This window comes from Stegostoma tigrinum, chromosome 6, assembly GCF_030684315.1.
Source record: "Stegostoma tigrinum isolate sSteTig4 chromosome 6, sSteTig4.hap1, whole genome shotgun sequence".
NCBI lineage: Eukaryota > Metazoa > Chordata > Chondrichthyes > Orectolobiformes > Stegostomatidae > Stegostoma > Stegostoma tigrinum.
This window is the reverse complement of record NC_081359.1, coordinates 98,529,344-98,546,878: the sequence shown is the minus strand read 5'-3', so window position 1 is coordinate 98,546,878 and position 17,535 is coordinate 98,529,344. Positions and strand designations below refer to the sequence as shown.

At 41.0% G+C, this 17,535-nt stretch overlaps 2 protein-coding genes across 5 annotated transcripts in view; one reads left to right on the top strand and one right to left on the bottom strand.

Annotated features, from left to right (window-relative positions):
* ppp2r3b (protein phosphatase 2, regulatory subunit B'', beta) overlaps positions 1-17,535 on the top strand; it is a 160,995-nt gene that overhangs the window by 136,141 nt on the left and 7,319 nt on the right. For 2 of the 4 annotated variants that reach the window (XM_048533210.2, XM_048533212.2), the window contains 2 exons: positions 2,208-2,326; positions 9,023-9,132. In XM_048533210.2, the coding sequence (XP_048389167.1) occupies positions 2,208-2,326; positions 9,023-9,132 (229 nt within the window). Of the gene's footprint in view, positions 1-2,207; positions 2,327-9,022; positions 9,137-17,535 lie in introns of those variants that run through there. The other 2 variants (XM_048533211.2, XM_059646792.1) reach the window with 2 other exon arrangements.
* si:ch211-269e2.1 (cohesin subunit SA-2) overlaps positions 9,396-17,535 on the bottom strand; it is a 153,469-nt gene continuing 145,329 nt past the window's right edge. Inside the window, exon 33 of the mRNA XM_059646791.1 lies at positions 9,396-9,934. The gene's annotated coding sequence lies outside the window, so the exon portion shown is untranslated. The remainder of the gene's footprint in view (positions 9,935-17,535) is intronic.

The following is a 17,535-nucleotide window of genomic DNA, read 5'->3' as shown; positions in this document are numbered from 1 at the left end:
TAGCTCATGCACCCGCGTGGTCACTTGCTGTCTTGCTCTCACACTCGCCCCTGCCCTCTTCCATCACTTCACAAGATAATTGCTGCGTGGTATCTTTCAGCCACTGTCAACAGCGAGTGATTAGAGTTTATGTTTTAAGTAGTTAAGCAAAATGCAGAACTTTCTTCACTCTAATGCAATTTGTAGCAATCTCAGCCAGGCTGAAATAAGGGTGCTATTAAGAAAATCAGCAGTTTCCTCTGTTTGATTGCTGCTAGTTAAATGGCATTCATGAATAGCTATTTTAGATTTAATATTGCTGATATTTGAATAAATTTTCACTACAGCAATAAGTATTGGCATAAAATTAGTGGATGTTTCAGCATCAACATAAAAGCAGAGAATTAATAAAATCAGCTGACCTAGCAAGATTTGTCTGAAACTGGGTGTTGATTTAAATTTTAAAATTTCTTAACAATGCAAGTTCTTCACTCTCAAAAAAAACTTGAATGTCTTCTTCGGTAGCATTTTATTTTTCCCCAAAAGTTTCACCTTGTACTCATCAGAAGAATTCACAACAAAATTAAAGGGAAAAATAATGTCTGAGGGAAATTTTGACAAGTAGACTTACCAGTAGAGCCATTGTCATGGAGAATGATCATGATGACTTGACTGTTAAACTGCCAAGCTATGTCCCTTTTACACTCTATATACGGTCTACTACCAGTGTCTATGACATGACATTACTAAAAGGCTGAGTAGATTGTCGCAACCAAGTTTGAGCACATTTTCTACATGCACTGAAGAATTCCTTCACTTTTTTGAGGACCATGAGAGACGCGTCTTTGATAGGATAAACTAATCACCTGCCCCTTGCATGTTTTGGATCTGTAAATTATATGTTTGCTTTATTTGATTGGAGCTGCATGCAGGAATTTTCACATAACCCTTGATGGCTCAAATTTGACTGAAATGGGGCAGTTAAATGACCTCCCCTTGGCATACAATTTGAAAAATCAGCCACATGGTTCTCTACTGCTATCTATCACAGGCCTACCTTTACTATTTGATATGCATGATGGAATCGTACAGTTTCACATGCTCGGAGCTTGGCCTTATTGGCAACCTTGTAGAAATGCCTCAGCCATTTTTTTCATTGAGAAAGCTTGTGCAGAAATAAGGTATATCAAAGCCATCCCGCAGGATAACAGTTACAGCAGGATAATAAATCATTTCTCACTGTGTGTTGTGAACTTGTAGCCATCAGTTTTGCTCTTGTAAGGCATCCATTCTACCTCGTATTACCCTGGGAGTGGTAAGATATCTCCAGTGTTTAGCAGCAGGTGAATCTAGTTATTTCACGCTGTTACTATGCAGTAGCAATATATGTGATGTTCACCACTGCAGGATGCAAAATACATGCACAACATTAGATGTGATGTCACGATTAGTTAAATAATTCTGAGTATGCAAAGAATCGTGCTGATAACAGTACAAGTTTGAGTTGGGCTCAGTGTGGCACACTTGCATATACTGAAGTATACATTTGGTAATACAAAAAGCCGCCTTATTTGCAGATGGAAAGAATATATATACATACACTGTACCGGTTTGAACACAACAAAAATAGATGATCTTAATTGGTCAAGGCATTGCCCTGAGAAATCAATGTCCCCTTGTCTGGTATAAAAATTTAAACAGGGCTTGACTGTTAACTCTCAATTGTCATTAGCTGGTGTGTTTGCCACGGTAATGTCTCTACCATCCACACTCCCTTTTAATTTGCTTTTCAGTTAATTGCCTGATAATTGCCAGGCAAAATGCTTTGACAAAATGTGTCCTTTCAGCAATCTTCAAGATTTACCGTACAGGTGATCCGAAAAGAAGTCTGTTTCCATAAGTATTTTACTTGCTAATTTCTACCCACTTCTATCTAATTAAGAGGGAGCCTCAGCTATCTTGACATTGACCTCTCTTGACACTTGTGTGCTTTTAATTGAGGTCAGTAGATCCAGTCCATGTAAATCTGCTGACTGTAATATGCTGACTAATGTACCTTGAGAATCCATTAACACCGAGCATTCCAACAACATTAAAACTGTCCCCATCTGACTGTTACTGGATAAACTCTAAGCCGTCTACAGAGTATAAACTAACATATGTTTAATTTGAACTGTTAGAATGGTTTCTTCATTTCTATGAAATTTACTGCCAATTTGTTTACACAGGAAAAATAACACTTCATGACTTAAAGAAGTGCAAGATGGCAAATGTATTTTTTGACACTCTTTTTAACATCAGCAAGTATCTGGAACATGAACAGAAGGACCCATTTTCTATTCCAAGGGTAACTGTTATATTTATGATACAATGACTTTTTCCTCTAAATTGCCTATCTCAAGTTTTGTAACCATCTCCCTCAGGGTAGAGTTTCTACCTAGTCTAGCAAGATATATTATTGTAATTGTAAGAGTTTTCTACGCTGTCTTCCTTAGCACTAACCACGACAGAATCTCACTATCTGGCAGTGGCACTAATTGGAGATTTTATTTTGCATTCTTTCACTGAGCATTGTTGGTTAGGACAGCATTTATTGTGTGTCCCAATTGCCTTTGGAAAAAGTGGTGATAAGCTGCTGTCTCGAAATATTAGTCATGGTGGGGGCTAGGTGTTAGGTACACTGGCGGTGCTATAGGAAGAATGTTTGCAGTCACACGATAATACAGGAGGAATGGATGAAATTGGCAATACTCGCATTCATCTGTTTGACTGTTCCCTGTACCAGCACCAGGTTGTAACCGTGCACTGCCAGCCTTAGATAGTTGTTGTAATAGCATTGCACATTGGTGATAATGCAGATCAACTAGTACTAAGTTGAATTGGTTATGTTTTTCTTAAATTCATTTGGCTGAAGAAGCAATCATGGTTTGATGTTGAGGTTAATAATCCATTCAACTGCTTTAGCTGATGCAACATTAATAGTTGTGATACCATCAGGAATAGATCTCTTGAGGTGAACCTTAGAAATATAGAAACGTGTCAAATAAGAGCAGGAACTGGCAATTTGACCCTTTTGAGCCTGTTCCTCCATTCAGTGTGACCATAGCTGATCGCCCATTTTTGCACCCTGTTCCCACTTTCTCACCACGGCCCTTTTTGATACTTTTAGCCCTAAAAACTATATCTAACTCCCTGAAAGCGTTCAGTATTTTGGCCTCAACCACCACCTTTGACAGAGAATTCCACGGACTCTCCACTGTCTAGGTGAAGAAATTTCTCCCCATTTTGGTCCTGAATAATCTTCCCTGTGTCCAGGTATACTGTCATAAACACAGGATAAGTCAACAAAGGCACTTCCTGTCTTCTGACCTTTCTGGTAACCTACCAAATTGAGGTTGATGTCAGGACCTACTTGGAACTGTTGCGGTGTGAAAAACCGCTATTGGTAGACATTGCTGTCTTCAGTGTAAGGCTTAGTCTGTTTAGCAGAAAGTGTTTCAGAGCTTTGTTTTTTGAGCATGGTGATGGGGCAGTAGCTGCTCAGGTCATCAATAGGCTTTCCTGGCTAGATAATGGTAACAGTCTTAGATTGGCACCATGTCTTTGGAATGGTGCTTGTGAACAGCTATGCGAACCACATCCCTGTAATTTGACATTCTCCAGAAATACTGGGTAAATTTCATCAACTCCTACTTCGAGTTCGCTGTCAGCAGGGTACTGTTGACTTCTGTGTGTGTAACGGCTTAAGCTGGTCTGCTCGAGGTGGCCTTGAAACACTGCATTTGGCTGTTTTTAACCATCTGCTCATCCTCCCTGCTGACAGTTTAATCTTAGTGTATTAAGGGCTGTGAAGTGATGGTATAAGTGTTAATTCTGAGCCTACGGAGTTTGTTACCCAGCTGCTGCAAATGGCAGGAGTTTCCACACCTTTTGGCTCAAGTTCATGAAGTTTTTGTGTTGATGATTTGTTGGCTCTGAGTAAACTTGGCTAGTCAAATATGAGGTTCTGAATCACTGTAGGTTTTAACGTATGAGTCAACTTTTGAAGCCTCAAAATCCTTCCAAAAAATGAGTTAACATATGCCAAGTGTAAAACAGAACTGTTATGGCTGGTTGCATCAAATGCTGGTGCAATTTAAGAATTGCAAAGAGTGGACAACTTCACAATACAGCCTGTATTGCCTGCTTATTGTTTTCAGTCATAAGGGAACAATAAATAACACATGCATTTGTGGAGTGAAAATTCACTTATCTATAAAACATATCGTGGTCAGAAGGGGGGTTAACTTGTACTCTGGTCCAGTGACAGCTATCAGAAATCACAATCTGAAAAAATATATGAAGAAATGGAAAGGTGTTAGAGTTTGTCTCCAGCTGTATTTAGAAAAAGTATTTGGATGTGCAGTTTAAGTCTTAAGAGGTGGAAAGTGCAATTAGACTGGAGAGTTCTTTATTAGCCTAGATGCTGGAGTGACTATGGAGCCTTCTGTGGCTTTCTACATAAGCTCCTATTTTGTGAGCATAGACAGTTTATTTTCAGAAGAATCCCATTTCGCATTGGTCCTATCCATTATTGAAGAAAATTCCAACTCTGAGGAATGTGAGAGAGTTACTGTGCATTGCTGCTACCTCATACTCATTGTTGATCTAATGGGCATTTTATCCCATGCTAATGGTCAGACTCGTGCTTATACTCTTTAGAATGATATATTATGTGTTACCAAGAACCAACTTCAAGCCATTGTCTTTTAAAAACAGAATTCGTTCCATTTCTTTTTCGTCAGAACATAGAACAGTACAGCACAGAACAGGCCCTTCAGCCCACGATGTTGTGCCGACCATTGATCCTCATGTATGCACCCTCAAATTTCTGTGACCATTTGCATGTCCAGCAGTCTCTCAAATGTCCCCACTGACCTTGCTTCCACAACTGCTGCTGGCAATGCGTTCCATGCTCTCACAACTCTGTGTAAAGAACTTGCCTCTGACATCCCCTCTATACTTTCCTCCAACCAGCTTAAAACTATGACCCCTCGTGTTAGCCTTTTCTGCCCTGGGAAATAGTCTCTGGCTATCGACTCTATCAATGCCTCTCATTATCTTGTATACCTCAATTAGGTCCCCTCTCCTCCTCCTTTTCTCCAATGAAAAGAGTCCGAGCTCAGTCAACCTCTGTTCATAAGATAAGCCCTCCAGTCCAGGCAGCATCCTGGTAAACCTCCTCTGAACCCTCTCCAAAGCATCCACATCTTTCCTATAATAGGGCGATCAGAACTGGACGCAGTATTCCAAGTGCAGTCTAACCAAAGTTTTATAGAGCTGCAACAAGATCTCATGACTCTTAAACTCAATCCCCCTGCTAATGAAAGCCAAAACACCATATGCTTTCTTAACAACCCTGTTCACTTGGGTGGCCATTTTAAGGGATCTGTGTATCTGCACACCAAGATCCCTCTATTCCTCCACACTGCCAAGAAGCGTAACCTTAATCCTGTACTCAGCTTTCAAATTCGACCTTCCAAAATGCATCACCTCGCATTTATCCAGGTTGAACTCCATCTGCCACCTCTCAGCCCATCTCTGCATCCTGTCAATGTCCCGCTGCAGCCTACAACAGCCCTCTATATGTCAACGACACCTCCAACCTTCGTGTCGTCTGCAAACTTGCTGACCCATCCTTCAATCCCCTCATCAGGTTGTGCTGATGTTATTTTAGACCTCAAACTAAGTGAATAAAGGGAGAATCAACCTCTTGTTGAACTTTTAGGGGTGATATGTTTTCTGTGTTGTTATTCTTGAAAGTTGCTTATGAGATTTACAAAATATTCATACAAGTCACTAGACAAAATGAAGAAACCATTTTTAAATCCAAGCTGGGTACACATTTTTATTTTGATAGCAGATGGCTCAAACAGATGAAAGCAGAATTTCCAGCTTCCCAAATAACACTTTGATCCAGGAAAATCAGTCCGTACTATGTGTTTCCAATTATGCTTAAGATGCCCAAGTGCAAGTGTCCATCATACTGAGTAACTTTGTAAGAACTGAAATTGATAATCTGTGCAGAGATGGGGAAATTTTAATAGTATCAGAGATAATGGGAACTGCAGATGCTGGAGAATCCAAGATAATAAAATGTGAGGCTGGATGAACACAGCAGGCCAAACAGCATCTCAGGAGCACAAAAGCTGACGTTTCGGGCCTAGACCCTTCATCAGAGAGGGGGGATGGGGTGAGGGTTCTGCAATAAATAGGGAGAGAGGGGGAGGCGGACCGAAGATGGAGAGAAAAGAAGATAGGTGGAGAGAGTATGGGTGGGGAGGTAGGGAGAGGATAGGTCAGTCCAGGGAAGACGGACAGGTCAAGGAGGTGGGATGAGGTTAGTAGGTAGATGGGGGTGCGGCTTGGGGTGGGAAGAAGGGATGGGTGAGAGGAAGAACAGGTTAGGGAGGCAGAGACAGGTTGGACTGGTTTTGGGATGCAGTGGGGGAAGGGGACGAACTGGGCTGGTTTAGGGATGCGGTGGGGGAAGGGGAGGTTTTGAAACTGGTGAAGCCCACATTGATACCATTAGGCTGCAGGGTTCCCAGGCAGAATATGAGTTGCTGTTCCTGCAACCTTCGGGTGGCATCATTGTGGCACTGCAGGAGGCCCATGATGGACATGTCATCTAAAGAATGCGAGGGGGAGTGGAAATGGTTCACGACTGGGAGGTGTAGTTGTGTGTTGCGGACTGAGCGGAGGTGTTCTGCAAAGCGGTCCCCAAGCCTCCGCTTGATTTCCCCAATGTAGAGGAAGCCACACCGGGTACAGTGGATGCAGTATTCCAACAGGATTCATGACCTCATCACCTCAGGGCACCTCCCACTCACAGCCTCCAACCTCATTGTTCCCCAACCCCGCACGGCCCGTTTCTATCTCCTTCCCAAAATCTACAAACCTGCCTGCCCTGGTCAACCCATCGTCTCAGCCTGCTCCTGCCCGACCGAACTCATCTCCACCTATCTGGACTCCATTTTCTCCTCTTTGGTCCAGGAACTCCCTACCTACGTCCGTGACACCACCCACGCCCTCCACCTCCTCCAGGACTTCCAATTCCCTGGCCCCCAACAGCTCATCTTCACCATGGACGTCCAATCCCTATACACCTGCATTCAGCATGCAGATGGCCTCAAGGCCCTCTGCTTCTTCCTGTCCCGCAGGCCTGACCAGTCCCCCTCCACCGACACTCTCATCTGCCTAGCTGAACTCGTCCTCACCCTCAACAACTTCTCTTTTGACTCCTCCCACTTCCTACAGACTAAGTGGGTGGCCATGGGCACACGCATGGGCCCCAGCTATGCCTGCCTCTTTTTAGGTTACGTGGAACAGTCCCTCTTCCGCACCTACACAGGCCCCAAACCCCACCTCTTCCTCCGGTACATTGACTGTATCGGCGCCGCCTCTTGCTCCCCAGAGGAGCTCGAACAGTTCATCCACTTCACCAACACCTTCCACCCCAACCTTCAGTTCACCTGGGCCATCTCCAGCACATCCCTCACCTTCCTGGACCTCTCAGTCTCCATCTCAGGCAACCAGCTTGTAACTGATGTCCATTTCAAGCCCACCGACTCCCACAGCTACCTAGAATACACCTCCTCCCACCCACCCTCCTGCAAAAATTCCATCCCCTATTCCCAATTCCTCCGCCTCCGCCGCATCTGCTCCCACGACGACAAGACATTCCACTCCCGCACATCCCAGATGTCCAAGTTCTTCAAGGACCGCAACTTCCCCCCCCCCCCCCCCCCACAGTGATCGAGAACGCCCTTGACCGCGTCTCCCGCATTTCCCGCAACACATCCCTCACACCCCGCCCCCGCCACAACCGCCAAAAGAGGATCCCCCTCGTTCTCACACACCACCCCACCAACCTCCAGATACAACGCATCATCCTCCGACACTTCCGCCATCTACAATCCGACCCCACCACCCAAGACATTTTTCCATCCCCACCCCTGTCTGCTTTCCGGAGAGACCACTCTCTCCGTGACTCCCTTGTTCGCTCCACACTGCCCTCCAACCCCACCACACCCGGCACCTTCCCCTGCAACCGCAGGAAATGCTACACTTGCCCCCACACCACCTCCCTCACCCCCATCCCAGGCCCCAAGATGACATTCCACATGAAGCAGAGGTTCACCTGCACATCTGCCAATGTGGTATACTGCATCCACTGTACCCGGTGTGGCTACCTCTACATTGGGGAAACCAAGCGGAGGCTTGGGGACCGCTTTGCAGAACACCTCCGCTCAGTCCGCAACAAACAACTGCACCTCCCAGTCGTGAACCATTTCCACTCCCCCTCCCATTCTTTAGATGACCTGTCCATCATGGGCCTCCTGCAGTGCCACAATGATGCCACCCGAAGGTTGCAGGAACAGCAACTCATATTCCGCCTGGGAACCCTGCAGCCTAATGGTATCAATGTGGACTTCACCAGTTTCAAAACCTCTCCTTCCCCCACCGCATCCCTAAACCAGCCCAGTTCGTCCCCTCCCCCCACTGCACCACACAACCAGCCCAGCTCTTCCCCTCCACCCACTGCATCCCAAAACCAGTCCAACCTGTCTCTGCCTCCCTAACCTGTTCTTCCTCTCACCCATCCCTTCCTCCCACCCCAAGCCGCACCCCCATCTACCTGCTAACCTCATCCCACCTCCTTGACCTGTCCGTCTTCCCTGGACTGACCTATCCCCTCCCTACCTCCCCACCCATACTCTCTCCACCTATCTTCTTTTCTCTCCATCTTCGGTCCGCCTCCCCCTCTCTCCCTATTTATTCCAGTACCCTCACCCCATCCCCCTCTCTGATGAAGGGTCTAGGCCCGAAACGTCAGTTTTTGTGCTCCTGAGATGCTGCTTGGCCTGCTGTGTTCATCCAGCCTCACATTTTATTATCTGGGAAATTTTAATACCCTGCTTTGAGTTGTTGAATATATGATGTATTTAGGCAAATTGTATGCATTTGTGGTGCCCCTATGATTTTGTTCTTTCTTCTGCAGCAGGATGTGGAAAATGATGGGCCAGAAATGACTGACTGGGAGAGGTACGCTTTACAAGAATATGAAAATCTGGTGGCTGAAGAAGCAGCGAATGAAAACTGGAATGACGGGTGAGAGTGTTAACCTACCTAAATTTACCTTGTTTTATTCAAGGGTGTCTGAAAATTAACTAATCGCCTTGGTTTACAAGCAACAAAAGTCTGAAACAAAACAAATTGCTTTCCACACTAATGACCTTGAGTTTCCTGTTGCCTGCCATTTCAACACGCCAGTGTTCCCTGGTCATTATCTCCATCTCAGGCTTGTTGCAGAGCTGCAGCAAAGTTCAGCACAAGGTGGAAGAACAGCGTCTCACTTTCTGCCTGGGGGCTGTGCAGCCTTTCGGACTCTATATGTAGAGTTAAATTATTTTAGGGCTTGAGCACCTTCTCCCATGTCTTTACCCCAACTCCCATATACCGGTTTTTATTCCATTTACCAGGCCTTGTCATCACATGGGCTGCAACTTTGCATTGGTGGTTACTAATGGTCCCAGTTAGCAGCTATTGACTCCCTCAGGCTGATGTTACCCATTCCTTTGTCCAGTTGTTCCCTGTCTGTCTGGGCTGCTTTTCTACTGATCATTTACTCCTCCTCCATCCCCACACCCATCCTCAGTATATATACCAGCTATTTCCCAGCTGCAAACAGTTCTGAAGAAGGGTCAGTCTGCTTTCTCTACCCAGCTGCTGCTGAGTTTTCCCAGCAACTTCTGTTACTAGTTACCACCATCCACGTTTCTTTGGGTTTTTTGATTTAACAGAAGACTGACCTTTGTGTTCCCGTGTTTGACATTTTACAACACAACTGCAAAACGTGGAAAGTTTGGAATGAGAGCAGAAAATTTTCGAAATACTCTGGTCAGGACAGCGTCTGTGGAGAGAGAAAGAGTTGCAGTTTCAGTTACATGACTTCTCATCAAAACAGGAAATTTAGACCTCAAACTAACTGGATGAAGCAGAAATCAATCTCATGCTGAACTCTAGGGTTTGTTTGTTTACTACGTAATTTCATTCCTGGAAATTAAATGTAAACTTTTCGGCAATTAAAAGTTAAGGCCTGTGAGAAAATAAATTGAACAACATTTATGCTGTAAAAGGTAAACAAAATATGTGAATGGTTATAAGCATTTGCTGAACACTGAGTGTAACAATTTTAGATCATTAACACAGCCTTCGTTTTATTTGTTCCTGTTTCTGGTGGTTCTTTTCTCCATCATTTCTCTCTTGATTCCTTTACTTGTATACAGATGACTGCAATCCAACCAGTTAACATTGACTGTTTCTCCCACAGATGCTGCCAGACCTACTGAGTGTTTCCAACATTTTCTGTTGTCATTTTGAATTTTATAATTAGCTACATCGTATCCACTTGGTTATATGCATTTTTCGCTCTCAGCAAAATGTAGTTCAGTGCAACATGTGTTTATCAGATTATTTGAGTTGTCTGAAGCTGGAAAAAAGGGGTAGGCGTTCTGAAATAAGAATGGATTTTTGCATACTATTATGCAGCTTTAACATTGTTTTAAAATAAGTTTTGAGTTTAACTTGGATGGCTAACAATGTAAATTGCTGAAATCTCTTTAGAAATTTGAGATGAGTAGTTTGGCATGCATTTGAAGAGAAAATGTTGCTTTTTAAATAATATACATAATGTTTAGGTAGCTTAAATTTTATGAAGAAAGGGTGCTAATAAACAGGAAACTAGCCCCTTTTTTTAAAAAAAATTAATCATATTTGTCTTATTTAAATTTCTTCTGTTGTTGAGTTAGATGCTCACCTCTGCAAAGGAAAATGCATTACACTCACAAGTGGTGTTGATAGTAAAAATCAAGTTTGGAAATGTTTGTCAAACTCTTACTGTTTACTGAGTGCCATATCAATTGTGTGAACCTCCTTAAAGGTGTCACCTGAGGTAAAATGTAAACAGGGAGTAGGATAGAAAGTTTGTACAACGTCAATCACTTTCGAAGCTTTAGATACATTTCCTAGTATTCATAGTGCAGTTAAAAGCCAGAAAAGCTGTTTGTAAACCAGTTTACAAAACCTGTTTACTGTTCTCATCCTTTCATTGAGCATCATTGTTGTACAGGAAACAGTTGTTACTATTTTGTAATGCCCTAACATAGTCTAGTTGGGACACCAGTGTAGAATGTAGCATATTTTTTCAAAATACAAAGTCACTGTAATACATCATACTTCAAACACAAGGATAAAAGGAAATTGTGGAAATAAATTGCTCTGTAGAGACTGTAGATGCAGGAGAGTCAAGAAAAGGCAATGAAAAACAAAATTAAAGTCAATTGAAAGTCACCTGTGGGAAATGCAAACTGAAAGTTCAGAACAACAATAAAGCTGATACCGACAAAACAGTTGCAGGTTGGCAATTCGGTCGCTCTCTGCAGATGTTTTAACTTAGTTTATGTTTCCTGTCTTAGAAAGTTAAAGGCAGAATGTTATTTGTTAGGACACCACTGTATGCATTTTATTGCAAATGTAATTCAATTAGGTGAGCGTTTGAGGGTCTTGCCCATATTTTAGACTTGTTTCTCTGGCTGGTCGTTTTTGAAAATGCCTCGAGTAAAATTAATATGGACTTTAAAAGTTATTGACCATATTTTACAAACCTGCAGAAATCTATGGGGATAATTCGATTTGAATAACGAAGGCTTTGTGTGACAGTTGACAATATTTCATATGTGAGACTCTATTGGAACGATGGAAGTTATAACAAATTGCCGAACTAAACTGAAAATTGTTTCTCCAGTTACATCTAGAAAGAGATGACTAGAAAAAAAGCTGATAGATTCTGACCTAGGTTTTTTACTGCTTTTAGTATTCATAAATAAGAATAGGACTGCCATATTAAGTACCACATTATTAAAAATAATCACCTTTCTAATGAGATGTTCAAACAAAGTCTCTATAAAAGACACCATGGCAAAATTTAAAAAGTACGAAGTTATGTCCTCAGCCAGTGCCAGCAAAAATAAATTAACTGCTCTTTTGTTTAATTTTGACTTTTTAATGGCACCATTAATGGCAGCATGGTGTGCTGTTTGCTTACAGAATACTGACTTCATTTCAAAACTAATTCATTTGATGGTAATTTGCATTGGGATGTCCTGCTTCAAAAATATTTAGTCCTGCAATCTACATCCCAGAAGTTTCTGTTAATTTCTGTTGTAGCTAGTCACTCATTAACCATATTGAATTTGTCTGAACATTGCGGTTGATATAATCGTAAAATCCTCAAGTTTTCAAGTAACTGCATGATCATCTTGTTTTAAGTATGATGAGAATGAAATTGGTCTGTCACAGTTCAGAGTATCAGCAGTCTGTAGTCCATTGAAATTAGTTGAAAGAAGGATCTGGTGATGTATAAAACTGGCTGTAGGCTCACTATTAGCAGTTCTGTATTACTGCCAATGGCCAAATTTACACCTGCTTTTTCTGCATATGTGGCCAACTGTGTAGCTGTTGTGCAAATAATTAAAATCTGAAAACTTTTTTAAAAACACAGCATGAAACTGTCCGTAACTTTTACCTGCCCCTATCAACACTTCTGTTTCCACTGAATGTGAAACATCGTTGTTTGGTGTATGTGTACATGTTTGGCTCATTCAAATTTAAATTTCCATTTTCCCAACCAGAATGAGAGCAGGACAGGAAGTGGTATTAATTCAGATGAGGGTTAAAAACTTGCATATACATTGGATTCCAAATGCCAAAATGATCATTCTCCCACATTTTCTTCTCTTTGTAAAATGGGTATACATGCTGTGCTAAATTTTAAATGAAATCACTCATTTTGTACAAGATTATGTTCCAAGCAATGATAATGTCTGAAATTCAAACTTGCCTTGAAATTACATTTTTACCATGCATTATCGAGAGTTATAGCAAAGACAGACTGCTTGCTTGAGCAATGAGTGTTAGTTTATCCTGATTTCTTATTCAATCCCTGAACGTTCGCCTTACTGCTTACTAGATTAGGTGTGCATTAGGTTACATTTGAATCGAGCTGTTCTTGTTCTCAACAATTGAAAGAGGTAGGAATAATTCTCTGCTCAAATTATTCTCCTTGCATTTGAAATTTCAGTTCTTGTATTTATCATAATGCTGTATGATTCAAAAGCCGTGAGTTACTTTTGAGTTATCCTTGTATCACTTTAGTTCACTATTGCAGTTTGATATTTGTTATCTTTTCCCACAGTGACATGTAAAAGGAGAGGCTAGTGATAACTGTATGGTAGTGCAATTTAAGTCAAAGGGGCAAATGCATTTCCATTGCTTTCAAAGCCACAACTTCGCTGCAAATAAAATGCTTTTAAATATTTGTACTTTGCTTTGAGGTAAAAATGCATAAGTCCTGAGGAAGGGTCATCAGACCTGAAACGTTAACTCTGATTTTGTTTTACTTCACAGATGCTGCCAGACATGCTGAGCTTTTCCAACAGCTTCTGTTTTTGTTCCTGATTTACAGCATCTGCAGCTCTCTTGGTTTTTATTCTGCAGAAATTCTAATTGTGTTGATTTAAACATGTGTGCAGCTACCTCAAATCTAATTATAATTGGTCCAGAATTTGTTGTTAAGTAATAGTGAGACTAATGTATTTATTTAAATATGATACAGCAGATTCAGATGAAGAAGCAGATAAGTGGTTAAGTGAAGTTGCTCTCTGAGTTGTTAACTGATTCATGGATGAAGGGGATATCTTTTTGAAGAAAAGGTTGTATATGCTTGATCTGTACCTATTGGAGTTTAGAAAAATAAGTTGTGACATTACTGAAACACGTGAGCTGTTGAAGGGCCTTGATAATCAGCTGAATACTGGGAGAATGTTTTAGACTGAAGTAAGATTTCTTTCCTCCCAAGCGCTGTTAGCCTATGAAATTCTCAACCCTAGAAAATAGTGGCTGTGTCATTGAGTTTATTCAAGGCAGACAGAGATAAATTTTTGATAGATGAGAGAGACTAGGGAAGATGAGAATGTGTGGTTGAGACCACAACCGAATCAGCCTATTGTCTTATTGAATGGTAGAGCAGGTTTGAAGTGCCAAAGGCCTATTTCTACTCCTAAGACCTATGTTCCAGTGAAAATAATACCTTGATTTTCAGGCTGTCCTTATTGCACATTAAATGAAATGACTATTTGTAAACAAGCTACTTATTTCACTGTTAATTGTAGCACAACTACATTTTTAAGTGACACCAGAATTGTCAGTATTGTTTTCAAGTAAACCCGTTGGTGTATAACCTGGTGTCATGTGATTTCTGACCTTTGTTCACCCCAGTCCAACATCTGTACCTCCACATCATGGTCAATATTGTTAATAAATTTCTGGTATTGAAAGCTTACTATGATTTAAGAATATGTCCTTCAGACTTTGAATGTTTATGGATGGTTTAAAAAAAATGTAAACAGCAAAACGTTTAATTTGATCAGAGATAATGGGAACTGCAGATGCTGGAGAATCCAAGATAACAAAGTGTGAAGCTGGATGAACACAGCAGGCCAAGCAGCATCTCGGGAGCACAAAAGCTGACGTTTCGGGCCTAGAGCCCTTCTTCAGTTTAATTGTGTTCCTTTTTGTTTCTTCTAATCCAATCTTTATTTTCCCCCTCTTTTTGTGTAGGATTTTAACCAATCTCCCTCTCAGTTCATCCTATGTTTAAATCCTAATACTAAAAGCTCACTGTTCAGGGAGCAACACTGATGGTTGCTCTGTTCACCCTGCTTCTCTTGCTATGCAATTATCAATTCTCCTTTCAACAACTTTGTAAGCAAAGGTCCTTTTGAGGATGCAAGAGCACGTTTAACCTATGTAATGTTAGATATTCTATTTAGAGCAAACTCTGACCAGAGGAGTAACAAGGGTTTACTGCCACCTAGTGAATGAAGTAAATGCCAGCGGTTGATTTATTTCTGTCAAAGTCTTACAGATGTGTTTTAAGAGAATCTGCTATTTCTATTGATGTACTCCTGAGCCATTCTACCCCCTTTTTTTCTAAGATTATTTTAAATGGTGAGTAAAGATAGTCATCATATAATCTAGAACAGTTGAAGATAGAAATGTTTAAAAGGAAAATGCAGCATTTAAATTTTGAGCTTCTTTCAGATTTATTAAACACTGTTGTTTGGCTTTGATATTGTTCTTTCATTTGATGTTTTGGCTAGGCCTATGCTTTGAGTCCTGAAACCACAAGACCACTCCTCTAAGTTGAGACACTGAAGTTTGGTTAGTTTGTGGTTTTTGATTTGATTTTTTTTTTGTTTTGGCAGCTTTTGTCTAAATTTAAGACTTTCATTTCCTGCTGTTCTCTTTGAAACTTTGTAGATATTCAATTCTTGCAGAATTGTACTCTAGACTTACTGTGCAATCATATTGGTTGACGTCACTGTCTCTCGACATTGGCCATATTAATATCTGGCGTTCCTGTCTCTTCCTTAAGATGAAAACAGTGAATCTGCATATACTAAACTACAGGTTCCCGATTGCAATTCGAAAATTACCTGATAATGAAGGCTGAAATTGAGATACATTCAGTGTGGAAAGTTGACTTTAATTTAATTAGCGTTCTTAGAGTCAAGAAGTTAATATTTGGATATCAATGTCCATTAAAATTTACTGTGTCTTTGAGATTTGTTGTATTTCATGTGAATTTAAGGCCTGAAAATGTTTGAAGTGACATATATTAATGATCTTTAGCATGGAGCTGAACAAAATAAACTTTATCTCTGTGACATTTATGAGGAGAATTAACATCCATCATAAAATAGCTTCTCAAATCTGGTATTGTCACACATGTCAGGTTCATCATTTGAAAAATAATATTTGAAATCAAGATGATGGAACCTAAGGTATTAGCTGCTTAAATCAGAAACTAATTGTGTTGCCTCTAACGCCTCAACTTACCTGCATTGCATAGTTCTGTCGTCATTTTCTAAAGCTGAACATGCAATATTCTTATAGTGGTAAAAACCCATAAACACAAGTTTTGCTGCATGCTTCTAACTGTCTTAAGTTAGCGTCTAACGTTTCTCTGTAACAGCCAGCCAAATCGTTAGAAATAAAGATATCTTCATTGAGTGTAGAATGCACTGGTTAGGAAGTTTTCATAATTAGAGGCAAACTGGAGGAGAAGGAAAATCCAATTTTGAATATTTACAGAAAATGATATTATAAATATTTAAAATTTAGTGTTTCAAGTTGTGAATATCTACATTCGCACCTGAAAGTGTGACCACACAGGCATCCCACGCTGAGACCAAGTCCCAGACCAGAAGGGATTCTGCATGCCACTTGGCTAACCCATAACCAAATGGTTTCCAAGTATCGCATATCTGAGGCATAAAATTATAATAAATCCAAACAATTATCTGTTAAGTCACCAGTTATAATATAGACTGGATAAATATGAACAACTGAAAAGTAGCACTAAGGAGCAGTCACCAACTGTAAACTGCAAAACATTGACCAGCCCACTCCCTAAATTCTTCTTCACACTATCATCATAATACAGCAAGCACCACAGAACCAACTGTTGAATTGCATAATGCTAGTATGTTATCTTTAGCTGTCATTCTGGAGATTGCTGTTTTCAATTTGGTACAGTGGAGCAACGTTAGTCACGTTACGCCAAGACAACATATGATCAAGACAACTGGGCAGAACAGTTACAAATCTAGGATATAATTGACTGACAATTTAAAAGTAAATTCTATGTTACATGATATTAAATTCAAAATACTGAGTTGGTGGATGAAGGGTCGAGGCCCAAAACGTCAGGTTTTGTGCTCCTAAGATGCTGGTTGGCCTGCTGTGTTCATCCAGCTCTACACTTTGTTATCTTGGATTCTCCAGCATCTGCAGCCCCCATTATCTCTGGTGTTAGTGAAGTGTTTATGCTCTTTATGGATGAGGATGGTCAGATGTTTGCTAAGGGGGAAATTGTTTGACTACATTGCTGGAGATATACAAAAATAAGAGAGGATTGATGAGGGTATTGCTTTTGATGTTTAGAGAGAGATGACTGGTGGTTCGACCTAAAGGTCGTCATGCCTTAGGCGAGGAGAAGTTGAGTAGGGAAGCCCTTCATGTCAGCTTCAGCCAGTGCATGAATTGAACCCACAGTGTTGGCATCACCGTGTTACAAACAACTCTGTCCAACCAACTGAGCTGACCAACACCCAATATGATGTGGTGCACATGAATCTTCAAAAGGTGATTGTGGCAGTGCAGACTTTTCAGAAAAGTTATAGCTTGTGGGTTAAAAGGGACAGTTTTGACCTGAATATGACGAAACGATAACATGGTCAATGGATACTTTTTGGGCAGAGAAATGTTTGTAAGTGGAGTTCCTCAAGGTGTGGTTCTGGAACCCTAATTATTTCTGATTATATATAAATTGTTTAGATTTTGGTGTATGGTGACAGTTTCAAAGTTTGTAGATGATACAAAATACAGAAC